At 45.8% G+C, this 14,867-nt stretch overlaps 2 protein-coding genes across 6 annotated transcripts; both read left to right on the top strand.

Annotated features, from left to right (window-relative positions):
* Positions 1-382: 382 nt before the first annotated feature.
* LOC130187568 (protein SOGA3-like) lies at positions 383-9,122 on the top strand. 5 transcript variants are annotated; one of them, XM_056405279.1, is made up of 10 exons: positions 383-1,602; positions 2,257-2,481; positions 2,840-2,998; positions 3,394-3,462; positions 3,952-4,221; positions 4,303-4,686; positions 5,168-5,830; positions 6,160-6,292; positions 6,533-6,572; positions 8,987-9,085. In XM_056405279.1, the coding sequence occupies exons 1-8, from the start codon at positions 817-819 to the stop codon at positions 6,286-6,288; spliced, it is 2,685 nt and encodes an 894-aa protein (XP_056261254.1). In that variant the 5' UTR covers positions 383-816; the 3' UTR covers positions 6,289-6,292; positions 6,533-6,572; positions 8,987-9,085. The 5 variants fall into 5 exon arrangements, with proteins under 5 accessions (XP_056261254.1, XP_056261251.1, XP_056261250.1 ...); XM_056405275.1 differs by having other exon boundaries at positions 384-1,602; positions 6,498-6,572; positions 8,987-9,095; XM_056405276.1 differs by lacking the exons at positions 6,533-6,572; positions 8,987-9,085 and adding an exon at positions 6,622-6,749.
* On the top strand, positions 9,094-13,092 carry LOC130187569 (uncharacterized). Its single transcript, XM_056405281.1, has 5 exons — positions 9,094-9,250; positions 10,190-10,525; positions 11,055-11,122; positions 11,228-12,125; positions 12,235-13,092. The coding sequence occupies exons 1-5, from the start codon at positions 9,107-9,109 to the stop codon at positions 12,469-12,471; spliced, it is 1,683 nt and encodes a 560-aa protein (XP_056261256.1). The 5' UTR covers positions 9,094-9,106; the 3' UTR covers positions 12,472-13,092.
* Positions 13,093-14,867: the final 1,775 nt, after the last annotated feature.

Here is a 14,867-nt window from a genome sequence, read left to right as displayed (position 1 = left end):
AGCTCCGGTAATTTGACTTTATTGTGGATAGTGTTTTATTTAGTCTGAAATTATTACAACAGAATATGGTGAATATACTAATAGTAATTAAAATTATTTATTGATCAATTAATTTAAGCAGTCTGTCATAGTCTGTTCTAAAACATTTTTAACATTAATAATATCCAAAGTATCAAATGTGTAGAAGTATCAGAAAAGATCTAAATTGATGTTTATGGGCCTTTTTTTTTTGTCAAATTTATATGCTACAACCTGCTTTAGCAATTCAGTACTAAATTATTGAGCAGGGGTGGGGGTTTTTGGGGGAGTCGCTTCCTGGTTTGACGTACAACCCTACGTCATATGGCCTGTGCCCCTGCAGTGCCTGGTGGTACCCTGTGTCAGCGACTCTTCACAGTGATGCGGCAAGGATTCACCCATTCTGAGGAGCTCTCTGTGAAAATGCTTTTGTTTGGACTTTTTGTGTTCCTGCCGGTCAGTGGCTGCATTCGCTCCAGTAAGATACAGCTCACCCTTAACGGTCCCGGGCTAAATAAGCAGGCCTGCACCTCTCTTTTAAAGTTAGGCCCTGGGTCAGCAGATGAGGGCTTCGAGAAAGTCTTGGAGAAAAGCGGCATCTAGTGGCTCACCTCCTTCAAATTAAAGTTGTTGTTGTTGTTGTTTTTTTAATCTATTTGAATGGTGGAGCATAATCTACATCAATCCAAGCTGTGTAATTAAGGCCTGCACGTTTTTCACAGATTATTATTATTTGTATTTTTCATTCCTCTCTATTCGAAACTATATGTTTTGGAGTTCATTTTAACGGAGCAGAGGATGAAGCCTGCCGCCAGCGGCGCTGCAGATCCTCCATCATCGTCAACATCATCAGCAGACAATAACGCAGGGAGGAGGAGGCAGCACCGGGCTCCCTCGCCGGCCAGAGCCCAGGAAGGGACGAGCAAGCGAGCATCCAGACACCCAGGCAGACCTCCGCTTGTCGCAGGAAGGAGCAGAAACGTCGGGGTGAAGCAGAGTCTGAGGTCCGCAGACGGAAGGGAGAGGGAGCCCGAGAGCCGCGGAGGAACAGCTGTTCACCCGGATGGTGCTGAAGCTGATCTAGTCAGACCAAACAGGGCGGATGCTGTCGCGGAAGATCCGACAGATTCGTCAGCAGCGGCCCGTCGCTCCACTTTACGCTTACCCTGCTTTAGTGGTGACTCTAACCAGCGTTTGCTGTCCGGCAGAGCCTCGTCTACCTTTTCGGTGAAAGCGAAAGAGAAGAAACCCGGAGAGGAAGAGACGAGGGAGGAGGAGGAGGAGGAGGAGCGCAGATACAGGGAGAGAACCGGCGTTCCTGTGGGCTGCGGAGCGGGCCTCGGTTTGGGTTTGTGGAGAGGGGGATGCTTACAGGCTGAACTGATCCACTACCATCTGCAGAAGAGACTCAAGAAAAGCGGTGCAAAGATGCAAACCAAGGCGACCAACATGGGCACGGAGGAGGCCGCTCAGGGAGAGCTGGAGCCGGCTGCAGAGGCGACAGAGGCGGGGTCCGTGACACAGCAGGACCAGGCCCTTCAGGAGGAGATGGAGAGACTGCTGGAGGAAAATGAAGATCTTAAGGTTTGATACATATTAGTTTTTACTCCACGCTGGTGCTCTGTCACCACTGTGGAGCTTTCTCAGATACAGTAGATAAAAACACAGTGTCACCTCACCGGAATGAGTAACAAAACAGACATTTGCTTTTGCACATAGGTTTGTATTTTCCCTCTGGAGCCATAAAACCGGATTGTATCTCGTGTTTGTGTCATTACTGACCGAAAGACACAAATACACACCAGTTGATTTGTCTGTTCATCCTTCATGTCCTTGCCAAGAATAGAAAGCTCGGACCTAAACTGAAAACAGGCAGACTACAGATAACTAATTGGACTGGTATCGATCTGGTGTGATCAATGGTATCTAGTGTCCAGAAGGGATCTGCATTGCATGTATGTGACATGTTGGCATTTGCGGGAAATAGGCCTATATGTGGAATACAATTTGTAAAAAATAAAAAATAAAAACCATGCAGCTGACATCTAGAAATTATTACAATTCAGATTGTGTGCTTTTTTTTTTCTATGACTATATTTAACTCATGTCCAAAAACATCCAGAATCTGTGGAGTTGAAAATGAGATTTAAATATAAAAGCAGTAGAGATTATCCATAGCTACTCCTCATCTAAACTATATACATCACATACAGTAATCTTTGCTTGTGGTTCCACTAGTGTGAGATTGAAGAGATGAGGACAGAGATGGACGAGATGAGAGACACTTTCTACGAGGAAGACACTTGTCAGCTGCAGGAGATGAGGCGTGAGCTAGAGAGAGCCAATAAAAACTGCCGGATCCTGCAGTACCGTCTGAGGAAGGCTGAGAGGAAGAGGCTGCGCTACGCCCAGACGGGAGAGATCGATGAGGAGCTGCTCAGGAGTCTGGAGCAGGACCTGAAGGTGTAGAGGGGAGGGGAAGCTGCTCGACTGTGTGTGTGTGTGTGTGTGTGTGTGTGTGTGTGTGTGTGCGTGTGTGTCCGATTTGATGCAGTTTGCAAAACATTTGGGTCGAGGAGGGGTCTCTGCTACAGGATAAAACATTGCATTTCTACAATACAACTTTTCACAAGACAAACTACAATCATTGTAGCTTAAATGCTACACATTTTAATGGTGTATTAATTGTTTTGGGAAGGTGTGTGAAAAGCTCAAAGCCCATATGACCTTTTTAAAGGTGAAGATAACATATCAGAAAAGGGCAGGGAACATATAGTATATAAGTGCAGTTTTCAGTTTCATCACATTACAATCCCTGCAGGTAGCGAAGGATGTGTCTGTGAGGCTGCACCATGAGCTGGAAAAGGTGGAGGAGAAACGCACAAAGACAGAGGAGGAGAATGAAAAACTGAGACAGAAACTCATCGAGGTGGAAGTGACCAAACAAGCTCTGCAGAATGAACTGGACAAAACCAAAGAGGTAAGTAAACACTTACCCACATCCGTCTACATCACACCCATTAATGAGAACGAGGTAATTGAATTTGAAGCACTGCTGAAGCTACAACCGAGAAACGAAATGTAATGTGACATAGATGTCTGCTTTAAAAAATTGAATTATAGCCTTATTTTAGTCTTAAAAAAGCTGTAAACCTGGGGCGCCCATGGCTCACCTGGTGGAGTGTGTATGATTTATTCTTAGTCCTTACCACAGCGGCCCAGGTTTGACTCAGGCCTGTGGCCCTTTGCTGTATGTCCATCCATTAAGGCATAAAAGCCCCCAAAAAACCATAACAAATCAGACACATTGAAAATATATGAGAAATTCATCAATTCAGAAAAACATTAACTTTTCAACTCACTGTCCTTCAATAGTCTCAAAAGAGAAGAGGAAGCAAGGACATCCAGAAAACCGATAAGAAAGCAGCACAGACTCCTACTGAGGTGAGATGTCATAACCATGTTTTTTCTTTTCTTTCTTTTTCTCGCGTAAAAAAAAAAAAAAAAAAAATCACATTGTCCAAAGTAATGAAAAAATAATTCTGTAATTATCTCTCAGTCGTCTTTGTGAAGTCTTGCCATGGATATGTATGAATAAGACTTACGAGGTTCCTGCAGGTTTAACTCACATCCTTATGTAATGTACTCAAGTCACACAGTTTGCTTTTGACCTCCAGTCACTTGAAAGAGAAGTATATGTAAATGAAAGCAGAGTTTGCAGAGCTCCAGCACTTTGGACTTAGTAGACGTCAAACATCGTCTTGGTCCAGTGATGGATAACGTTTGGCTTAGAAACGCTGTGGAACAAAATCTTCCCTCTAATCTTAAGTCCCTCTGTGTTTATGTCTTATTGCAAAGAGGAACTCACTGAACTTTGGGATTAAGTTTTACCCTTTTCTACTCGCCTATTACTACTTTCTCTCTGTGCTGTAGGAGGACAATGAGGACCTTAAGTGCCAGCTAGCCTTCATCAAAGAGGAAGCTGTGCTAATGAGAAAGAAGACAGCCAAGATTGACAAAGAGAAGGACCGACTGGAGCAAGAGCTGCAGAAGTACCGCTCCTTCTATGGAGAACTAGACAGCACCCATCCTAAAGGAGAGGCCGGGGGACCACCCACCACCCGTGAGTCAGAGCTGAAGCTACGGCTCCGCCTGGTGGAAGAGGAGGCCAACATCCTGGGGAGGAAGATAGTTGAGTTGGAGGTAAGAGCAGACAGTGCGAGATGGGGTTTTTTTGGAGTGGAAGTGATGTGATTTTTGAGCTGGTCTCCCTCTTTCCCACAGGTTGAGAACCGAGGCCTGAGGGCTGAGCTTGATGACCTCCGTGGTGAAGGAGAAGGAGCTGGGAGCTCTGGGTGTGGAGCGATGGGTGGGCCAGGCTCAGGGCGAGGCCTGGGGGAGGATCTGACCGAGCTCCGACAGCAGCTGCAGTTGGTGGAGGACGAGGCAGAGCTTCTGAGGAGGAACCTAGCTGATGCCGAGGAACAGAACACGAGGGTGACTGCAGAGCTGAACAAGTTACGGTTCAAAGCCGGCACCCACGAGGGAAGCGCCAGGCATGGAGGAGGAGGGGGCACAGGAGGTTCAGGGATTGATGTAGCAAAGGCAGAAGCCCTGCAGGAGGAGCTGAAGGCAGCGAGGCTACAGATTAATGACCTAAGTGGAAAGGTATGAAAGGCTGTTTAATTGTATTGACACTGATTTAATAATTTCCTTTTGATTATGAGCCAACAACGCTTAAAATATTCTGCCGTAACCACAAAGTACATCTGAGGCTGATGCGAATGTCATTAGATTTGCAGGTATTTGGTCATAAACTGAAATATTGGAAAGATTTCAAGATTTCACTCAAGACATTTCACTCAAAACCACAAATGTGAACCTCATGGTGGCGCTAGATGAAAAGTCATGGGATAACCAAAGGCATTAGGATAATCCTCTGGGGAACATAAACAGCTGTGAAAAATTTCATCCAATAGGACCAGAGTGGTGGGCTGTCCAACCGAGAGACACATCCACAGAGCCATGTCGCTGACGTGGCTAAAAAGTATCTTGACTCATTCTGAAATCTTTTTCTTCATGATGTTTTATTTTTGTAAAACTCTGATTTCAAAATGTTTTTACCGTACCTCTCTTTGTGTTTCCTCAGGTAATGCAGCTGCAGTATGAGAACCGTGTGCTCCTCTCCAACATGCAGCGTTATGACCTGGCCTCCCATCTGTCCCTGCGGCCCAGCCCACGTGACAGCGACGCTGAGAGTGATGCCGGTGGTGCGACAAGTGGCCGTCGTGAGAGCGACGAAGACTCCACCTCTTCCCGTCTCGTCCCACCTCACCGCAAACGTGAGGGCCCTGTAGGTGGAGAAAGTGACTCAGACGAGGTCAGAAACAATAACGGCAGCAGCCGTTGCCTGACGCCCACACGGGGCCTCTACACCCCCACTGGACCCGAGGGCGCCGCCTCTTCTGCCTTGGCCCGCTTCCTACCCGGGGGCCGGTGCAGCTTGCGCGACAGGCAACAAATGATTGACATCCGCGTGGAGGCAGAGAGGCTCGTTCGGACCATCGACCGGCTCATCGCTGACACGGCCACCATCATCTCAGAGGCGAGGGTCTACGTTTCCAATGGCGACCTGATGCTTGGGATAGGAGGGGAGGATGGTGGAGAGGAAGATGGGGGCAGGATAAGGGAACATGAGCTACTGTATCGCATTAATGCCCAGATGAAGGCCTTCAGAAAAGAGCTGCAGGCCTTTATAGACAGACTGGAAGTGCCAAGGCTGGAGGACAGGGACACAGAGGAGCCACTGTCGGTGAGACAACACTAAAAACGTTCATGAGTTTCGTGGTGGCATATGAAATGTCTCACAATGCTAACTCTGTTTCTTCCTTTTTCTCACTTAATCCAACCTCTTGTTTCTCATCTGTTATGGTTGGTCACCCAGATGTTCCAGCCCATCATTTTGCTCATCCTCATCCTCGTGTTATTCTCATCCCTCTCTTACGCCACCATCTTTAAACTCGTCTTTCTTTTTACTCTTTTCTTTGTTCTGTGATGTACGCCTCCCTTAATCACATCATCCCTCGTTTGTTTCTTTTGCTCTGTTGATTTTCTTTCCTCCCCACATCATTTGTTGCCAAGGTAACCGAAAGCACAGAAAAAAAACTCAGCACTTGCCACGGCTGCAATCACATTCAGCGAACTGTGGCTAGATTCAACACTGGAGTCTACAATACCCATAACACATCACTGTCTGCATCGGTCCCTTGAGAAGGTGAGAAGAAAAGCTTGTTTACACTAGAGTTGATACAGTGTGAACAAGGACATAGCTACTCAATTTATAGAAATGGAGGGTTATACAGGGTTAACATTGAGCTATAAGGTCACAAGACTGTAGCGGAGGAAGCCTAAATCACCTTTCCATGCTACTTTATGTCCTGGTTTAACCTTGCTGCTAAATATATTTCCTCTTGTAACAGGTTATGACAGCAGTCTTGTCCTCTTTGTTGTTCAGAACAACACTTCCTGTGCCATCCTGCTGTTGTTCCCTCAAGGTAATGTAAGGATAAAGTTTGTTTTTATCCCTTTCCTTAAATCCTGAAGGATTTGCCATGTATTAGGGAACACGACAGGTGGAGGAATGATGCTGATGATCCACAGGCTTCGAAACTGGAAGGAATTCTGACGATCATGTCGAGTGCCAAATGTCAGGTGTGCTCTTGGGGCCCCAAAATTCCCTACAGGGCCCCTGATTTGCAGCAGGTGTTAGTAAATGATGGCACGGCAGATGAACAGTAGCAACTGTCTTTGGACGTCACTGCAGCAGGATGAGTCAAGAAGACAGTCGCAGGTTCAGGTTTCTCAAGAACATTGTATGAGATTTCACACAATTTGCTCTTTTGCACTTTTGCAACATACAATATGCAAAGCCTGCCATGATTCTATAACCTCAGTATCATTTTCCAATATAATATTGTCAAACATTAAAAGATGAGACTATATGGAGCTTACCACAAATTACATTAAAAACTGAAAAATAAAGAATGACATGCCAGGCAGCCTCTTTTTTCCTGACTACCTTCAATAAAGATATTATTTACTGTGACACATTATTACACACTGTGTCACCCACACCCATTTGGCATCTCACGGAAAAATAATTTACAGCAGAGCATGGTCACAAGACAAAATCTGCCCAAGCATCCTAAACGAGAGTAGCAACAGAGAAGCCTATTGGCCGAGAGATCGAAGCAGCTGAAATAGCTATGTAAACACTTTCCCTCTCTCCGTGAGCCCCAGTAATTATAGCCAGGATGCTGGTGACGACAGTTGTCCCATCGAGACTTCAAATGCTGGAACAAATTTGACATTATGATATTCGATCCCGGCTCCAATGGCGAGCCCACGTAAACACTAGGGAGCGGTATAAAGGCTGGGCACCCCGGCTGGAGGCTGTTTACCCTTTAGCCCGACGCTCCGGACTTAACCTCGATAACAGAGGCGTGACTAGGAGAAGGGGTCCCTTTAAATCCAGGCGGCGGGGTTTTACGTAACACAGCGGAGGAACAAGCGAGAGGGAAGCACCGGAGAGAGTGGACTTTATCAGTTGGAGAGGCCAGAGCGCAAAGCGCACAGGAAATAGACCAGGCTGAGGATTTATACTGGAGGGCAGAGAAAGCTTCTGTGTAGAGCAAGGTAAGGACAGCTGTTTATTATCGAGGTGCCAGTGACAGCTGTAATATTAATGCTGTATGGTTTGGTGCCTAAGGGGATGATTTCATTTTAAATTAACTATATTAAATTAAGACAGCGTGAATGGAAAACCCTAATATTGTTTAAACCCATTGCTTTGTTTTTATTTTATTGTACTTATTTGTGATGTTTAGAGTGTAAAGTGTTTTACTTGTCTTTGCCTCTGACATATATTCACTCTTTCTGTCCCTGTCACATGCACACTGGCAGTGAAGCCAGGTTACTATGCATAGTTACAAGATTATTAATATCTCCACTCTTACATCAAAGGTGGGAGGGAGGTGACTGGTACATTCGGGCACTTTAGAGAAGGATTCTTGTCATATTCAATGATGGCAACAACAACAACAACAACAAGCCTGGCTCTCTTAAGTTTACTTGATAGGAGGTACAACAATAGTTACGCAGTTATATATGAAGTGAATGTTGACCAGACCACCCAGCATCTTAAGCAGATGTCAGTTTCTTGAGGGCAAAAATGTTATTTTATTTTTTTAAATGCAGGTGTATTTTGAAACCAGAGCTTGTAAGTCATCCGTTGTTAGTCTGCTGCTCCTCATAGCAAAGCCAAGATAAGTGGGTCTGAAATTCTGGTGGTAAACGGTATTAGACGCAGCTACAGAACCACGCGCCTTCATGCATACCCAACTGACGACGTGTGTGCACCGCTGGGTTAGGTTCCAAGAAAATGGCCACCTCTGTGCATGCTTGACATTTTTTTCCTTCGCATGTCGCGAGGCACACAGAGGCAGGCTGGAGGTCAGAGTGACCAAGAGTCTAACACTTGCAATGCCGTCACGCAACACTCTTGTCCACACGTGCTGCACAGGTAGGCTTACATGCCTGTGAATTTTGGACAAGAATGTCAAAGGAGAGGGCCGTAAATATCTTACCTCTGTGAGGGCAGAAAGTGTCCAACATAGCAAGTCATTTAAGCAGTTGAGACGTGTGGAAAAACTCAAATTCGATGCGATAAAAAGGTTTCGCAGGTGTCATTGCCACTGGTGTAGTAGAATGTTTAATTCTGCTTTATTTGAAGAGGTTGAAGCAAATTGAGCAGGACTGGGAAAAAAATGGTATAAGTGAGAATTCAGAATCAGATTTGTTCTTCAGTGACAGAAATACAGAGAAAAGAAGCTGAATGCAGGATTTGTTTTGCACTTTAAAAAAAACTGCCAACCATTTTTATCTCTGGTCCATGTGTTTGTCTTTCTAGTGTTTCAAGGTCATCGATCATTCCTGCCCCTCATCGTTAACTCTACAGTGACCTCTGACAGAAAAGTGAAAGGGGAAATTGCCATTCGAAGAGACCTCCGGGTATTGAGTGGCCTGCGTCATGGCAGCCATTGATCTGGAGCGTGGGCTGGAGCACAGCGGCCGGGGCTGGGGGAAAGAGAGGCCAGAGCTGATGGACAACTTTGACTCAGAGATGCAGGAGTGGGAGGACCAGCTGCAGGACATCCAGAGGAAAATCGAAGAGGTAAAGATGGAAACATGATCTCAAAATACAATTTGCTCTGAAATCTCTGACAACACACATTAAAGACCGAAGCTGGAGCAATGCAGAGGAAAGTTATTTTGGCTCAGTGGATAGTTTCGAGTAGTGAAGGGGGATTTGACTTTAAAAAATAGATTTTCAATCTATATTTACTGATGTAGAAATTATGGGAATAAACTCATAGGGTAAAATTCAGTGGCCTGTGTTTATAGTTAATCATTTTCTCCATCTTCAACTATATAATGATTATATTATTCTGGTCTTTACCAAAAAGATAAAGAAATCCAGCTGCATATAATCACTTTGGTTTAACACAGATCCTTTTTTGTCTCACACGTGTGATACTGGAGTGCGTCAGTATGCTAATGGTTTTGTTTCCAGGTTATGAAGTGCTTCCGTCTCTGGGCTTAGAGTGTGTGTTAATTTGTGTAATTGGTGTGTATGTGCGCTGCATGCGTGCGTGTGTGTGTGTGCTCCATAATAAACTGCTGCCAGCACACGGACTGACTCAACCTCGTGGCCTTGTCGGAGCAATGATACAGACAAATGTTAACAAGCTAATTAAACTGTGATGTGCTGACAGACATGCTGGACACACAGGCACACACACGGTTTCGCTCTCGCTCACACACACACAGGGTTTGAAAGTGGATACTATTGGAAGTATTAAAGGTTGTTATGTCAAACAGATGCTTCAGCAAAGTGGAACAACATGTGCTGATCATAAATATAGGTTAGATTGTGCAACAGTTTTGTGATAATTATAAGACGTGTTTGCTGTGTAAACATAGTTCCTCTCGTTGAGCTGTGGTTTCCATATGGTTAGGTGGAATATGCTCATGAAGAAGTACAGCTAATTAGGAAGAATACAGGAAAATCAGCAGGAAGTTGCCAATCTTTTCATCTGTTTTCATTTTCCAGTTGTACAATGAAGTTCAGGCCCGCAGAGGAGCAAACGATATGACTGCTGACAACCAGAAAAATGGCGGCGAGTTGGAGTGTGGCACGGGGCACCACGGGAATGGCCTCTTCGCGGCCGGCCATCACAGCAAGAATCACCCTGGAGCTATAACTGTGCCACATCACTATAGTAACGGCTATAACTATAACCCCAACGGGTACAGCTACCCTGTGAGTCATCAGAATGGCTACGATTATTGCCACACCAACGGCGTCTCGGAGATTGGAGACTTGTTGCAGGATTATTTGGGACAGGGGAAACAAATGAGCCGGAAGAGCAATGGAGCTCGCCACGTGGTGAGTAGAGGAAAAGCACTTCTTTTTTTTTTATCATTTCCCTGTTATTGCCTCATCCTGTTGGCATTTGCACATCTTAGGAAACCAGATAGGTGGACATGATATGAGTCAAAGCTGTGGTTCCAGTATTATATAACATATTGATTACAGTAAGCTGGTTCCTTCAAGTCTGCTTACACAGACAGGTTACCAGATCGGAGTTTGTTTCGAATACTTTCACCCAAATCTTGCACTTTCCTAACTCCTGACAGAGCAGACGAGAAGAAAGCCAAGACGTTAAACTGTTTCCTCGTCCACATGAAACGCTGCGTGTCCCTGCAACTTTAAAATACAGTAGATGAGAATAGTTTTAGATGAGCTATATCGAGCAATGATCAAGGGGTCAGTTGAGGTTTAGTTTTGGTAAGGTACAGTAAAGGGAACCTTGCCAGTGATCTTAAAGTAGCACGCTCTAATTTAAAGCTATTAAATATAGTATGCAGTGGTTGATATGGACTTTTAAAAAAATATATTTTCCCATCTCTCTTAGCACTTCAGTGACACAATCAAGGTGAGTCAGGCTGTCCCCGAGATCAGAGGAAGATCTGGAAACGACAGGTAAGAGGTTTCTCACCTGAGCCACATCCAGGAACATTTTATGAAATGACACATCAAGCTTATTTTGCGTGTGTCTGATTTGCTTTAATGTTTATGTTTGACTAGGCTCGGTCAAGAGCGGTTTCTGGGCAGTTTTGAGGAGACTGAAAACTGGAAGAACAGAGTATCTCACATGAAGAGCTCCCCCCGCAGAGAGAGTTCCCCTAACAAAGAAAACACAGGAGCCAAGCCCCCTCTTGGACAAAGGGATGCTCCTGCTGTACAGCCACGCTCCCAGCTCCCAGTTACGACCGCCGACTCTCCCGCTCTGGACAGGAAGTCTTTTGGTCCAGGCGTCCTGGGAGATAGAAAGTGCGGCAGCCCCTCCGTTCTCAGGAAGTTCGGAGCCATGCTGCAGGAAAACGAGGGCAAAATGCTCACAGAATTAGGGGTGGTGACCCATCAGGGACCGGCCCCGGAGCCAAAGTGCCCCACCCCAGGCTGTCAGCGCAGAGCTCTGGGAGCCGCTGCAGTCGCCGGCAGGGCTCCTGTGCGTGTGTCTACCCAGAAATGCCAAGCAGATTCTGACGTGATGACAGCAGAGATAGAGCCCGGCCAAGACTGGCGGTTAGTATCAGACTCTCCTAGACAGAGCCACAGGGATCACAGAGGAGGCTACAGTGGTTCTAAAGGCTCTCACGCCAGTCCCCAGCAATCCCAGAGGAGATCACAGGTGGTGGGGAGCCCAAAGGTTAGACCCAGGGCAAACAGTGGGGCGGACAGAGATGGAGGAAGGAAGCCTGCACCCCAACACGTGGAGCCCAAAATGGACTACAGGGTGTCAAGTGCTTCCTCTGGAGCTCAGAGGATTCAAAGGGGTGGCTTAGTGGGACAGGAGTCACCAGGTTGCGGCCGAGTGAGGGATGAAGGACTTATTGAGCTGCTGGACATGCTGGACATCCAACATGAGTACAGCTCCAGTCCCAGAACAGGACACACAGCTTTCAGACAGGAGCCACAGCAGGTAGGTTCTTCTCTGTCCAGTTTCCAAATCCAATATCAGGAGCTTCATTTCAAAATTTTATAAAAGCAACCAATGAAGCTCATATAAATGCTGACATGTGTCTCTCCAGGTAAACCCAGCTGAGCTGTCACCAGTAAAACCTAAGAGGAGCTTCTCTCGTCCCGCACGGCCGGCCAACCAGCGACCTCCGTCCAGATGGGCAAGCCTCACCCCGACTGCCAGGATCACGGCCCCATCAGGCCCAATGTACCGCCCCCCAAGCCCCATGACAAGAACCCCGAGTCCGGCCCTGAAGCACCGGCCTCTCATCTCTTACTCTCTTCAGACTGAGACTGTCATTATGTGATACTTTCCCACTTCAATAGAGCTTGATCCCCCTCCCAGGGAAACCCTTCCTGTGGTTCCCACCCTCCCACCCTCTCTCTGTGTAAATAGTAAGGACTGTTCTGGTAAAGTGTTTTAAGAGAGTTGCTGAGAAATGCTTCATTTCATCACAATGCCATGTTGAGGATAATAAAACAAAACAAAAAAAACAAAACATCTACGACATTCTCCAGTGTTGCTGTGGCTTTCTGCTTCTTCTGTGCCCGACATTTGCCAACACATCAACATTTTGCTTTGTTGTTGTCCCAACCCCCCTTAACACTTCCCTCTTTTTTGTATTGAATTTCAGGTGTTTTCTGTATAAAGAGATTTAGCATGCAGCCCTAGTTTGAGGGTGCATGCTCATGTGTTTAATCCTCACAGTTGCCATGTTGAATCAAATTCAACCTGGCCACCAGTGGGAGTGGATTAAGTTGCAACTGTGCTCCCAGCAGCAACCTGCTAACTGTCAACAACAGTGTGTTTTACTGTATCATATTGTTAAAGTAATATATTTAAGATGTTCAAATAACAGCTGTGACAAATGACTATGATATGCCTTTAATGTATTTTTTTCTTGTTAATAAATATGACAGTGCTTTGACATGAAGACTCTGTCTCTCTCTATTGCAGCGTTGCATTGTTCTTTTCCATTAACGACGGCTCATGTTTCAGGGTGTTAATGATTTACTGCATCTCATACTTATGGATATCTGATACCAGCTGCTCCCTGCATGCCAGTGCAGCGGCAGCTTAAGTAGCGTTAGTTGGCGTTGCAAATGAGTGAACTGTCCACCAACTTTAACACATGAGCTGGTGCAAACACCTGAGGACCTGCGTGATAAAATATGTGGCACCTTGATTTTTGTCATACTTAATATGCTGTGAAGTGACACTGGACCGCATAGTGTTGGTCCAGGAGCAGTTATGTTCAGGATGTCCAGCGTGCAGCACAGACAGAGGGATTGTGGGGGAATCAGTTTGCACGCTCTGTGTTTCTCGCCTCATAAGATTGCACCGACAACCTCTGGCTTCCCTGACACCTCTACCTCTGTGGAGGGTGAGGAAACACACACACACACACACACACAAACACAAAGAACAAAATTTCACTTATACCAGCAAACATAGCTTGCAGTTTCCTCACCAAGTAACAATTTTCTGTGCACATGTCCACACACTGCCGCACATATACACACACACACACACTCTCTCTCTCTCGCTCCCTGTCCTGGCAGAGGTAGTTAAATTGTGATGTGAAGTCATGTAAAGACTGGGTGGGTGTGCGGAAGTCCCTTGGCCCCATAATGCCTCATCCCTGTCACCCAACCTCTCAGTGCTATGTTGCACCTCAGACAGAAATAGCAAGCGTGACGTATGTTTTGGTGCCAGAAATCTTAGCCCGCTGTCTTTGGGGGTATAAATTTAAAAAAAAAAGGGGGGGGGGGTCTTCTCTCTGTCTCTCTAGCTCTGTTTCTTTATCTTGCTCATGGCTATTGCTGTCTCCCAATCAATCATCAAATATGTTATATCAAATGAAAGGGGATTGGGGATTTAAGTTGGTTGCTCAAGGATGGACCTTTGTCCTCCCATCACCTCTATCCAGTGTCTTAAACTTTTTTATTTTTGTGTCAAAGTGTAATTATTTCATTTTTACTCCTACTCAGACTTGATTGCAAGCCATTTTTTTCTATCTCTTCTTGCCTCCTACTGTCTCTGCTCACTGCTTGTGTGTGTAAATGAGAGCCCGTCTTACAGATTGGCATCTCCTTGGGCTGCATGAGGATATTTTAACAAGGCATACTGTTGGCCATCACTCCTCTTTCCTCATCAGGCCCACTGCTAACTCTTGCACAGCTGCCTCCTGTATGATCTGTTCCACAGGAGATCTACTGTATAAAGTATAAAAAAAGATACATTCTTTGGTGTGTGTGTGTGTCCCACGTTACTTCCCTGCTTGACTGAGGACACTCCTAGCTGACAGACACAGCATGGCAGAGCTTGGCACAGCATGTTCTCCGCTGGACAGGCTATTCATGAGAGCAGAGACACACAGATGACTGAGACAGAAAGAAAGGGAACACACGAACAGACAGCTGAACTGTAGTCATGGCTCCCCTGACGTCAGCAGGCCACTCCAGCCCCAGAGGAGGTGACACCCATCAAAAAATAGTTTTGCATCACAGCACGGAAGACTTCTAGGAGTGTTTCTACTGAGTTACACAACTTTCATTATATGCTTTTGTGTGCCTTTGCTTTAATGAATTCTTCTGCACAAGTATGCACACACATACACATCCTAGATGACCCAACATCTGTATGTACTGCTGTAGCCTTATTTATCACATCTGGGTACAAGCTGCATGAGTTCACATGGCT

Source organism: Seriola aureovittata, chromosome 19 (assembly GCF_021018895.1).
Source record: "Seriola aureovittata isolate HTS-2021-v1 ecotype China chromosome 19, ASM2101889v1, whole genome shotgun sequence".
In the NCBI taxonomy this organism is placed as follows: Eukaryota; Metazoa; Chordata; class Actinopteri; order Carangiformes; family Carangidae; genus Seriola; species Seriola aureovittata.
This window is presented reverse-complemented; position numbering and strand designations above follow the sequence as displayed.

Excerpts from the sequence above, each read along its gene's own strand:
- LOC130187568 (XM_056405277.1), top strand. The coding sequence starts at position 817 with ATGAAGCCTGCCGCCAGCGGCGCTGCAGATCCTCCATCATCGTCAACA. Across the intron at positions 1,603-2,256 it reads AGGAAAATGAAGATCTTAAG|TGTGAGATTGAAGAGATGAG; the intron begins GTTTGATACATA and ends TGGTTCCACTAG. Across the intron at positions 4,222-4,302 it reads GGAAGATAGTTGAGTTGGAG|GTTGAGAACCGAGGCCTGAG; the intron begins GTAAGAGCAGAC and ends TCTTTCCCACAG.
- LOC130187569 (XM_056405281.1), top strand. The coding sequence starts at position 9,107 with ATGGCAGCCATTGATCTGGAGCGTGGGCTGGAGCACAGCGGCCGGGGC. Across the intron at positions 9,251-10,189 it reads TCCAGAGGAAAATCGAAGAG|TTGTACAATGAAGTTCAGGC; the intron begins GTAAAGATGGAA and ends TTCATTTTCCAG. Across the intron at positions 11,123-11,227 it reads GGAAGATCTGGAAACGACAG|GCTCGGTCAAGAGCGGTTTC; the intron begins GTAAGAGGTTTC and ends ATGTTTGACTAG.